This window comes from Lissotriton vulgaris, chromosome 12 (assembly GCF_964263255.1).
Source record: "Lissotriton vulgaris chromosome 12, aLisVul1.2, whole genome shotgun sequence".
Lineage (NCBI taxonomy): Eukaryota > Metazoa > Chordata > Amphibia > Caudata > Salamandridae > Lissotriton > Lissotriton vulgaris.
Window position 1 is genome coordinate 718,788,686 of NC_141700.1, and position 13,147 is coordinate 718,801,832.

General features: G+C 47.6%; 1 protein-coding gene across 1 annotated transcript in view; it reads left to right on the plus strand.

Annotated features, from left to right (window-relative positions):
- The window catches only part of LOC147678113 (hydroperoxide isomerase ALOXE3-like), a 310,576-nt gene that overhangs the window by 34,022 nt on the left and 263,407 nt on the right, over positions 1–13,147 (plus strand). Inside the window, exon 2 of the mRNA XM_086945972.1 lies at positions 7,743–7,947. Coding sequence (XP_086802098.1) covers positions 7,743–7,947 — 205 coding nt within the window. The remainder of the gene's footprint in view (positions 1–7,742; positions 7,948–13,147) is intronic.

Genomic DNA, 13,147 nt, shown 5'->3' on the forward strand with positions numbered 1-13,147 from the left:
GGGACCCTCTTTAACTCCTCACATACACGTGATCCTGACTATCCGTTGCCCCCGGGATTCTGTGCCCTTGCTTCTGTTCCGCCGCTCCGTCCCCCGCAGTCCCATTGGCTGCCCCCGCCTCCAGCCTCCCAGCTTCCCTCCCACCTACCCATATGTGGCGGCTGATGCGCGCCCGCGCTGCTGGCATGCCAGAGGCATGCCTAAGGCAAGACCGTCTGCGTCCGTCCGCTCCTGGACCGTGCCCAGCGCCAGAACTCCTGGCCCCCTCACCCACCACGATGACCACTGCCGCTAGGATGCCAGCACACTGCACACCCTCAACCCCGGACGGACCTACACCTGCATCAATGCCGCACCAAAACGCGCACATGGTTCCTTCACCTGCCGGAACTGCAGCTACACAAACCTCAGAGACGCCGAACCACCCGCAAAGAAAGACCTCAACCACCTCCGATGCATCCTACTGAACACCCGCTCCACACGCAAGCACGCCGATGAGCTCTGGGACCTGCTCAACACATCATCCCTGGACGTCGCCTTCCTGACAGAGACCTGGATGAACGACTCCTCCACACCCGATATCGCCATAGCCATCCCAGATGGCTACAAGATCACCCGCAGGGACCACACCAACGGAGTCAGAGGAGGAATCGCCATTATCCACAAAAACAGCGCCAGGGTCTCGATCAACAACGACGATACTCTCAGCACCGCTAAACACATGCACTTTGAGATCCACACAGACCCCCAACTCCACCCTCATAGGTACCCTCATCTACAGACCCCCCAGACCCCGACCCCAATTCAGCGACTCCATCGCCGACTTCATCAGCATGCACGCCCTGACCTTCTCTGACTACATCCTCCTCGGAGACCTGAATTTTCACCTTGAGCACAACAACGACACCAACTCCACCACCCTGATCACCAACCTCGCCAACCTCGGACTGAGGCAGCTTGTCACAGCGCCTTCCCATTCCGCCGGCCACAAGCTCAACTGTCTTCTACTCAAGCTCCCAAGTGTCTTTCAGCCACACCACCAAACTCATCTGGACCGACCACTGCTGCATCCACTCCACCTTTCAGAAACCCACCTCACACCACCGCACCCAACAGATCCCCCGCCTCTGCTGGAGCAAAATCACGGAAGACCAGCTACACGCAAACCTCGCTCTCAGCCCGCCCACCGACACCTCCAACATCGACACTGCAGCCTGCAACCTCAGACACTGGATCAACAACTGCACCAACACCTTCACCCCACTGAAGAAACCCACCCACAGAGACACCAGCAAGAGAGCTAGCTGGTTCACCCCAGAACTCCTAGCCTCCAAGCGAACCTGCCCGAAACTAGAGAAGAAACAGCACAATGAAAAGACACCGGACAGCCTCGCAGCCCACAAAGACGCCATCCGCAAACACCATCACCTCATCTGGTCTGCCAAGAGGACCTCCTTCAAAGACCACCTCAACAACAATGCACACAACAGCAAGGAGCTCTTCAACATCGTAAAGGAACTCTCCAATCCCAGCTCCAACACAATGACATCCCACCATTGCAAGCCCTGTGCTACTCCCCTGCCACCTTCCTCCACCGCAAGATCGCTGACATCCACAACAGCTTCAAAGCCCAGACAGCCCCAACAGACATCAACACTCCAGACACCCCACACAGCCCGCACACTATCGACCATGACCCCCTGCCAGCCTGGGCCAACGTGAACATATATGACAACATCAAGACCATGAGCACAATCCACTCCGGCTACAGGTCAGACCCACTCCCGCACCACATCTTCAACAAAGCCAGCAGCTACATTGCACCCCACCTTCGCAACGTCATCAATCTCTCCTTAGAGACAGCGACCTTCCCAGAGAACTGGAAACACGCCTTGATCAACGCCCTACTCACAAAACCCAAGGCGGACCGAGAGTCCTCAAGAACTTCCGGCCCATCTCCTTGCTTCCGGTCCCAGCCAAGGTCATCGAGAAGATCGTCAACAGACAGCTAACCCAATACCTCGAAGAAAACAGCATCCTGGACCCTTCCCAGTCAGGGTTCCACAGCAACCACAGCACCGAGACCTCCCACATTGCCACCACTGACGACATCAGGACCCTCCTGGACAATGGTGAGATCGCGGCCCTCATCCTCCTGGACCTCTCTGCCGCCTTCAACACTGTCTGCCACCGCACACTACGCACACGCCTCCACGACGCAGGGATCAGAGACAAGGCCCAGGAATGGACCACCTCCTTCCTCTCCGGCAGAACCCAGAGCTTCCGCCTCCCCCCATTCCGATCCGAAGCCTCCAAGATCATCTGCGGTGTACCCCAGGGATCATCCCTCAGCCCAACACTGTTCAGCATCTACATTGCCCCGCTGGCACAAGTCGCCCAACAGCACAACCTCAACATAATTCCCTACGCCGATGACACTCAACTGATCCTCTCCCTCACTAAGGACCCCCTCACCACCAAATCCAATGTCCACGAACGAATGAAGGCCGTCGCCGATTTGATGAAGATCAGCCGACTGAAGCTGAACACGGACAAGATGGAGGTCCTCTTCCTCGGCTCCAACCCTTCAGCCTGGGATGACTCCTTTTGGCCTACGGCACTGGGAGCAGCTCCGACACCCACCGACCACGCACGCAACCTGGGAGTCATCCTCGAATCAACGCTCTCCATGACCAAGCAAGTAAACGCAGTCCCCTCCTCCTGCTTCAACATCCTCTGCATGCTCCGCAAGATCTACAGGCGGATCCCGACAGATACAAGAAGAACAGTCACCCAAGCCCTCATCAGTAGCAGACTACTATGAAACGCCCTCTATGTGGGAGCCCCAGCCAAGCTCATCAAATGACTGCAACGCATTCAAAATGCCTCTGCACGCTTGATCCTCTGTGTACCACACCACAGCCACATTACCCTCCACCTTACAAACCTGCACTGTCTCCCCTTCAACAAGAGGATTTCCTTCAAGCTCCTCATCCACGCAAACAAGGCACTCCACAAGACCAGCCCAGCCTATCTCAACAGACGACTCTTCTTCTGCATCCCCAATCGCCAGCTCTGTTCCGCCGACCTTGCACTCACCACCGTCCCTCGCAAGCGTTTTTGTATGGTCACATGGCAATCGCACACCCAGCGCGCAAGGAGACCACACCCGACGTGATTTTGAGAAAACATATTTACTAAAATATAAATTTATTACATTAAGAAATATCTAAATGTTTAAAATATTTTTGATTATCGCTTGCTCTCATATACACTTTAAAGTTATTTAGATATAGGTTTGAGACAAAAAAATGAGGGAATGTCCAACTACACAGCGCTTCTAAGCTTACAGCCCCCAATCTTGCGTCCTTTTTTAAAAGGACACCAACTCCCACACTCAGATCAACATTCACACAGCTTTGTAACGGAAGTTATCTGCTTCTCAATAACAATCACTCCTACTTTGAAAACAGATTTCATTAAACAAACCAAACTGAAAGCGCTTTTGTTCACAACGGAAGTGTCTCTCACTTCTGCAAAAGAAATGTATTGACTGCAGATACCACGCACTTCAAGTAAAATACACTCCCTTTTAAATAAATACGAACCTCCCATTACACTTTGTGAATTGTTACACAATTTTCAACACATCTCACACTCAAGGTCTGGCATACTTTTTTAACATGGTCTCCTCCGGGGTTCTCACACACTTTCAAACTGTTTTTCTTTTAATACCAGACTTCATTCATTCGATCATCTCTGGAATAACAGGAACAGAGCCCATAATTCTTGCACTCTTTGCAGCCATCCTAATACTAATTGTGCTTGTAAAAAATGACTGCACTCTCTATGGTAACAACCATGTCCGACATAATACGCCTCTACTCAAAGCTACATCAATAGTGTAAAAAAAATTGAAAAACTTTCGGCTGCCTGTCTCTATCTATTATCGGAGCCAGCTACAACATAACATTTATTTACATATATGCAATCTGCGCTTTTTTTTGCAAAAATTGCCCATTTGACTGGCGAATGGATCTATGCCTTGCCAACATCCCAACAATCGCTCCCGATAACCAGCAGGTAATGCAGTATCTTGAAAACCATGAATTGGATCACTGCACTTTTTTTACACGATGTCAACAATAGCCTTTTGGAACATTACGCATCTCAAGCCACTGAAGAACTTCTGGACTAGAATCTCCTAAGACTTGTAAGAAACTCACGTTATTCTTGGATGGATTTTTTCCATCTTTTTTGACTTATTCCTTTACATTTTTTTAATACACTTCAACTGTACTACTTTGATATAATAACTTTCTAAGTATACTCAGACATTTGAACTCTGTCTTCATTATTGCCCCTTACATCGCCACTCTAACCAGGGATCGGTGATGTATGGCCTATACAAATACGCAATTTACTTGCTAAGTTAGCCTAAATCCGACACCCATTTCAAAACCACGTCTATTCTTTGTACATACGTCTCTCTGCCTGCCTTTTATCCACGAATCCCTTTCACACAAATTTACTCATCCTCAGCCTCTGCTCACAACCTGGCGATCAAAATGAAAAAATACGACATTGTTTAGGAACTGGTTGGCACAGTTTGGTAATCGTATCCTACCTTTATTTTCATTATACAATTTAGTCATTCATGTCCAAAGGCTATTGTTTATGTCACATAGAACTGTAACATGTAATGTGGAATTCACTGATGCGGGAGCTTTGGTTTGAATACAGCAGAAGCAGTGGGAGTTTGCCTCAGCTGAATGCCTTAGCTCTCTGCACAAGAATGCTTTTTTGAAACAGCTGAAGACAATAATGTATAGTTTGACCAGAAAGGTACCGAATGTGCTTCTCAGAAGCGCAATGTTTGTGTTCCTCCTCAAAGTTCCGATGTGGGTAGAACTATTACCAATGCTCACACGCACCAGATTGAATCTACTGTACAGGAGATTGCTGACTGTTCTACTGTTGATAAATGTGTGTAAGAAAAAAACGGAGTGCTAGGTTACCTAAAAAGTCTGATAATTACATTTTACAATTTATTTGTGTTTGTTTTCTTAAACAATACATGTGGTAAACGTATCCTACCTTTATTTCCATTATACAATTTAGACTCATTGAAGTATAATAGGTATTGTTTATGTCACATGGAACTCTAACATGTAACGTGGAATTCACTGATGCAGGAGCTTACGTTTGAATACAGCAGAAGCGGTTCAAGTTTGCATCAGCTGGATAGTGTAGCTCTTGCACCAGTGGGTCTATTTATGGCACTTAAATAAAGACACTTTCTATATAACTTTCAAACTACATCGCTTTATTACGCACAGCCACTTTCTTAGACACACCTCATTTTACCATTTGTCTTCTGTGGCATTGCAACATTCTGCATTAAATTCTTCACGATCATTTCTGTATTCCTGCTTGCTAAAACACTGCATTTGAGTTTTCAGACCGGTAGGGGTGAGTAGTTTGCTTCCCACTCCCTGTATAGGATAAACGCATATTAACAATACTTACACAGGTATGGTACAGCGGCCAGTATACTACAGCGCCCACAGGACATCACTTTGCAGCAATCAGCTCACGACTTAGACTCTCAGTTTCATCCCGAGTCTTCAGAGCAGTACCAGTGAGTAGTTTGTGTAGTATGTGGTTATTGTTTAGAATGACGCGCGTGTATGCACGCGCGTCATTCACAACAATATCATTCCGTGTTGTTATTTGAAGGTGAATCACTGGGTGTTGTGTCCGCGTGAGGTGTGTTGGTATCGCGTGTCTGTATGTTGTCTTTTGAATGTGGATGCGTGCATGGTGGTCTGAGTCGCGTGTATGTGTCGCGTGTGTATGTTATTGCTTGAACAAGCTTGCCTCGGTAAAACAAGTGAACCGTGCCGTTTAACGTTACTTTAAGATTGTACGCTGCGACGGCAGGATGTCAATAAAGAGTCTCCTTACCGGATCTTTATAAATTTGTTCTCTTGGAGTCTTTACTACTTTTTCCACAGTTTCCTTCCCACACCCGCTATAGTCTAAACACATACTAACACCACCTGCACAGCCATGCTGTAGTGGCCAGTATGCTACAGTGCCCAGAGCACATCAGTTTACAGCACTCAGCTCACAGTTTAGGTGCACGGTTCATCCCCGTGTTTACCGGTACTTCACCTCAGCACCATCTCAATCTAGGCAAAACAGCACTTTCACACCGGTAAGGGTAAATACTTTGCTTCGACCAGTATGATACAGCGCCCACAGTACATCAGTTTACAGCACTCAGCTCACGGTTTAGGTGCACGCTTTCATCCCCGAGTTTACCGGCACCTCACCTCACCACCATCTCACTTTGGGCAAAACACCACTTTCACACCGCTAAGGGTAAATACTTTACTTCACACTCCCTCTTTAGCACACCCTAATTACCCTACAGAGCCCACAGTACTCCTACCCTCCTCTTTCCAACTCTTTTCGTTCTTTTTTCCCGTACTCACTTCAACAGAAACACAAAATGGCGGACAACACTTCCTAGTTGCAACTGCTCACACCGCTCGCAGCCAATAAGCAGCAAGCTCGTGCTCGTAACACCTCAGCCAATCAGATGGCAGAATTCCCAAATATCGATATCTGTAAATCTCGATATTTCTCCAAAACTACTGAACAAATTTACACCAAATAAACAAAAGTGTGCTTTCTAGCCCAAGACCCTTCTCCCTGGCAATTTTGGGGTGTTCAACCAATGGCCTTGTCTCAAGTTTACTATGGAAATTAACATGGAGAAAACATGTTTTTGGACCCCCATTTTTTCTTGGCCCCCCCTTGACCAAACACCCCCAAACTTTCAACATAGGAGCTGATATGAACAAAGAATTAGTTTTGAAGATTTCATCAAGATTCATCAAACAACGCCAAAGTTATAAGCAAAACAAGAAATGCTCTTCCTATGGAAACCTGGTCCTAACTATAACTACCTACTGGCGACCGCCAGTAGGTAATATATTTTATTATATATACATTTAGCTAACCTACCAGTGACGGTACCGCCATAGATCTGCCATGAGTTATTTGCCTCGATCAGGAGCTTACTTAAATTGTCCCTTTCTGAAAGTGTGTTGCCCTTTGCTATTCTCACCAGCAACTGTGTTTTTATCCTAAATTGACAATGGCTATCTGTGAAATAAAATGGACCAGATTTTCTACAAAATCAAACATTTCCATTTTAGAGGTTATTGGGTTAACAACCCAACAGTTCATATAACTTTTCTTCTTTCTTGGGAAAATCCCTGCTATGAAGATACTGAATAGCTTTTCCTGGATACTGTTGCATCATAAGTGTGAACACTGGAACCCATAGGACTACTGGGGCACAGGGAATTTCAATTCATTACATAATTCATTACATAAATTTAGCAACTGAGACTGCAAAACAATGTCTTGGGAATCAAGTTATGAGATGTAAGTGGAATTTCTTGCATGGGTGCCTAATCTGGCAACGTTAGTTATTTGAGATGATGTACTTGTAATTGTGAAAATGTTTTTCAATTGTTTGCCTTTGGGAAGCTTAAAATTAATTAGCAAACCAATTAATTATTTATCTACCTATTGTAACATAAAATTAGTCAGATAGAGGAAATTGAGCAATGTCATTTTGCTGATATTTAAATGTCCTGGTGGCAGGTATATCTAAATAAAAAATTGTACAATAAAATAATGCTTCTAGTTTTCTTGATTTTCAGGCCGACGTTTACCACATCCATGAAAAAAAGGACTTGGGGGATATCCAGCTCATCCGCCTTCACAAAGAGCCCTTTTCCTTCTTCCCTGAGGATAGCTGGTTCTGCAACCAAGTCACTGTGGAATCTCCTGCAGGAAAGATCTACCACTTCCCCTGCTACCACTGGATCGAGGGATATCTCACTGTGGAGCTCCCCGAAGGGACAGGTGCTCTAACTGCTTGAATTAGAACATAATACCCAATTCACAAACCTCATCTTACTCACAATTTAACTTTTTCATTTTTGGAATTTCCAGATTATCTTGCGTGCTAATCCTGTTTTGGCACAGCCATCACAACATAAATATATGAAGTTACATTATTTAGGCAAGAAAATAGTAACTCTGGGAAAAAAATCATTCAAGTAGTATCAGGTCTATAAAGATACCGATAAAGTGAATTGATGCCATCTCCATTTTATAAGGGTATTGTCAGAGTACCTTGGTGCTATGTCATGGGCTCTAAAAGAATCAAGTTTCAGCAGGTCTGACTAGATTAGTTATACAATTCCCAAAGTTAAACTCTGTGCAAGGCTCTGCCAATAGCTCAAGCAATGTAAGGCAAAATCTTCCAAGCCAGAAAACACTCCATCGAACTCTGGGACCTACTCGACTCCACCTCCCCAGACATCGGATGAACCCCTCATCTGCACCCAACATCGCCATAGCCATCCCTGACAGCTACAAAATCACCCACAGGGACCTCACCAATGTAACAAGAGGGGGAATTGCCATCGTCCACAGGAACACCCTCAGAGTCTCGACCAGCACCAACAACACCCTCAGCACCGCTGAACACCTACACTTCCAGATCCAAACTGATACCATTACCACCCTCAGAGGAACCCTCATCTACAGACCCCCCAGACAATGGCCACAGTTCAGTGACGCCATCGCCGACTTCGTCAGTATGCACACCCTCGCCTCCACAGTTTACATCTTCCTCGGTGACCTGAATTTCCACCTCGAGAACAACAACAACATGAAATCCAACACCTTGAATGACAACCTCGCCATCCTCGGACTCAGACAGCTGATCACAACACCCACCCACTCTGACGGCCACATGCTTTACCCCATCTTCTCCACAAGCTCCCGCGTTTCCTTCAGCCACACCACAGAAATCCACTGGACCAACCATCGCTGCATCCACTTCACCTTCTGGAAACCCACCACGCACCACCGCACTCAACAGATCCCTAGCTGATGCTGGAGCAAAGTCACCGAAGACCAGCTAAACACCACCCTCGCCCGAAGCCCACCCATCGACCCCACCGACCCCAACACCGCCGCCCGCCACCTTAGACAGTGAATTGACGACTGCGCCAACACCCTCTCCCCGCTCAAGAAACCCTCCGACAGACACACCAATGAGAAAGCCAGTTTGTTGACCACGGGCCTCCAGGCATCCAAACAAACCTGTCGAAAACTAGAGAACAAATGGCACTGCAAACAAACACTGGACAGCTACACAACCCACAAGAATGCCATCCGCAGACACCATCACCTCATCAGATCTGCCAAGAGGGCCTCCTTCAAAGACCGACTAGACAACAACGCACACAAGAGCAAAGAGCTCTTCAACATCGTGAAGGGGCTCTCCAACCCCAGCTCCAACCCCAACGTAATCCCACCTTCACAAGAACTGTGTGACGCCCTCGCCACCTTCTTCCATCGCAAGATCACAGACATCCATGACAGCTTCAAAACCCTGACCGCCCGACAATAACCTAGACCTCGGACCTCATGGCCACCATACTCACTGATCCCCTGCTCACCTGGACCAGCATAAACAACGACATTACCATCAAAATCATTAACACAATCCACTCCGGCACCTCGTTAGACCCATGCCCACACAACATTTTCAACAAAGCCAGCTCCACCATCGCACCCCATCTCCGCAAGGCCATCAACATCTAATTCGAGACCGCAACCTTCTCGGAAAGCTGGAAGCACGCCAAAATCAGCGCCTTTCTCAAAAAACCCAAGGCAGATCCCAAGGACCTCAAAAACGTCCGACCCATCTCCCTGCTCCCATTCCCAGCGAAGGTCATCAAGAAGACCGTCAACAGGCAACTGACCCACTACCTTGAGGAGAACAGCATCCTGGATCTGTCCCAGTCCAGATTCTGCAGCAACCACAGCACCGAAACTGCTCTTATCGCTGCCACTGATTAGATCAGGATACTACTGGACAACGGCGAAACCGCGGCCCTCATCCTCCTTGACCTGTCAGTTGCCCTTGACACTGTTTGCTACTGCACCGTACATATACGCCTCAACAACGCTGGGATCTGAGAAAAAGCACTGGACTGGACCACCTCCTTCCTCTGCGGCAGAACCTAAAGCGTCCGCCACCCCCTTTCCAATCCGAAGCCACCAAGATCATCTACAGCGTACCACAAGGATCATCCCTCAGCCCTACATTGTTCAACACCTACAAAGCACCACTCGCTCATGTCGCCCGACTGCACAACCTCAACATCATCTCCTACGTGGACAACACCCAGCTGATCCTTTCCCGCACCTAGGACCCCCTCACCGCCCAAACCAACCTTCATGAAGGAATGAAAGCTGTTGCCGAGTGGATGAAGATCAGCTGCCTGAAATTGAACTCAGACAAGACAGAAGTCCTCATCCTTGGCTACACTCCCTCGGTGTGGGACGACTCCTGGTGGCCGACCGCACTGGGAGCAGCACCAACACCCACCAACCACGCACGCAACCTAGGGTTCATCCTCGACTCAACACTCTCCTGACCAAGCAAGTCAACGCAGTCTTGTCCTCCTGCATGAACACCCTTCACATGCTCCGCATGATCTACAGGTGGATCCCCCCAGAAACAAGAAGAACAGTCAACCAGGCCCTCGTCAGCAGCAGGCTAGACTACAGTAACGCCCTCTACGCAGGATCCTCGGCCAAACTCCTGAAATGACTACAACACTTACAGAACGCCTCCCCATGCTTGATCCTCGACATCCCTCACTGCAGCCACATCATACCCCACCTAAAAGACCTTCACTGGCTTCCCGTCAACAAGAGGATCACCTTCAAGTACCTCACCCACGCACACAAAGCACTCCACAACACCGGACCGACATACCTCAACAGATGACTCACCTTCTACACCCCGAACTGCCAGCTCCGCTCTGCTGACCTTGCCCTTGCCACCGTCCCCCGCATACAAAGAGCGACCACTTCTCTTGCTTCTATCAGCCCCTCCCTTGCTTCATTCTGCACCCTGCTGACCTCTTTCTGCACCCATCTTCCCTGTTACTGCACCACTCTTGCCTCTATCTGCACCTCTATTGAGTCTTTCTGCACTTCTTTTGGCTCTTTCTGCACCACTCTTGCCTCTTTTTGTGTTTCTCTAGCCTCTTTCTGCACCTCTGTTGCGTCTTTCTACACCCCACTTACCTCTATCTACACCCTTCTTGCATCTTTCTGCACCTATGTTGCTTCTTTCTGCAGTTCTCTTCTTTCTTTCTGTACCGCTCTTGCTTCTCTCTGCACACCAATTGCCTCTTTCTCAACCCCTCTTCTCTCTTTCTTCACTCCTCTTGCCTCTTTCTGTACTCTTCTTTCCTCATTCTGCACTACTCTCGTCTCTTTGTACACCTCTCTTGCCTCTTTCTGCACTTCTGTTGCCTCTTTCTGTAACTCTCTTGTTGTTTTATGCACCACTCTAGCCTCTTTCTGCCCTCTCTTTCCTTCTTTCTGTACCTCTCTTGCTTGTTTCCGCACCTCTCTTGCCTCTTTCTACACTTCTCTTGCCTTTTTCTGCATCCCTGTTGCTTCTTTCCTTACTCCTCTTGCCTTTCTGTAGCCCTTTTGTCTCTTTCTGCACCTCTGTAGCCTTTTCTGCACCTTTATTCCTCTCTGCACTTCTCTTGCCTCTTACTGTGCCTTTCTTCCTCTTTCTGCAATTCTGTTGCCTATTACTGTATCTCCCGTACCTCTTTCTGCACCACTTTTGCCAATTTCTGTACCTCTTTTGCCAATTTCTGCAACTCTCTTGCTTCTTTCTGCACTTCTCTTGTCCCACTTCTGCACCTCTCTTGTCTTTTACTGCACACCTTTCTCCTGTCTGCAACTCTCTTGCCTTTTTTGCACCTCTGTTGCTTCTTTCTGCAGTCTTCTTGCCTCTTTTTGTACCCTTTTTTACTCTTTCTGAAACATCTCTTGCCTCTTTATACACCTTTCTTGCCTCTTTCTGTACCTCGTCTGTCTCTTTCTGCACCTCCCTCACCACTTTCTGCACCTCTTTTGCCAATGTCTGCATCTCTCTTGCTTCATTCTTCACATCTATTGTCCCTTTCTGCACCTGTATTGACCTTTACTGTACCTCTTTGCCTCTTTCTTCACCTCACTTGCTTCTTTCTGTGCTTCTTTGCTTCTTTCTGCACTTCTCTTGCCTCTTTCTGCACCTCACCTGCCTCTAACTGCACCTCACCATATTCTTTCTTCACCTTACATACCTCTTTCTACATATTACTGTCTTCTTTCTGCACCTCACTTGCCACTTTCTTCACCTCACTTGCCTCTTTCTGCACTTCACTTGCTTCTTTCTACACCCCTCTTGCTTCTTCCTGTGCCTGTCTTGCCTCTTTCTGGAAACCTCTTGCCTCCTTCTGTACCCCTCTTCCCTGTTTCTGTTCCTCTCTTGCCTCTTTCTATACCTCACTTGCATCTTTCTGCGCTTCTGCTGCTTCTTTTTCCACCACTCTTGCCTCTTTCTGCTTCTCTGTTACCTCTTTCTCTGCCCCTCTTGCCTCTTTCTGCATCTCTGTTGCCTCTTTCTGAACCCCTGTTTCTTCTTTCTGCACTTCTATTCCTTTTCTCTGCACATCTGCTGTCTCTTTCTGTACCTCTCTCTTGCTTCTTTCTACAGTTCTCATGCCTCTTTCTACACCTCTCTTGCCTCTTGTTGTACTTCTCTTGCCTCTTTCTGCACCTCTGTTGCTTCTTTCTATATGTCTCTTGCCTCTTTCTGTACTCCTCTTGCTGCACCTCTCTTGCCTCTTTCTGCAGTTCTCTTACCTCATCTGTACCTCTGTTGCTACTTTCTGCACTTCTCTCACCTCCTTCTGCACTCTTCTTGCCTCTCTGTACTTCTCTTGCTTCTTTCTTCACTTCTCCAGCTTCTTTCTGCACTACTCTTGATTCTTTCTGCACCAATCATGCCGCTTTCTGCACCCCTCTTCCCTCTTTCTGTACCTCTCTTGCGTTTTTCTGCACCTCTTCTGCCTCTTTCTGCACTCCTCTTACCACTCTGCACTTCTCTTGCTTATTTCTGTACCTCCTTATGCTTCTTTCTGCACCCCTATTGCCTCTTTCTGTACTCCTCTTCCCTCTTTCTGTACCA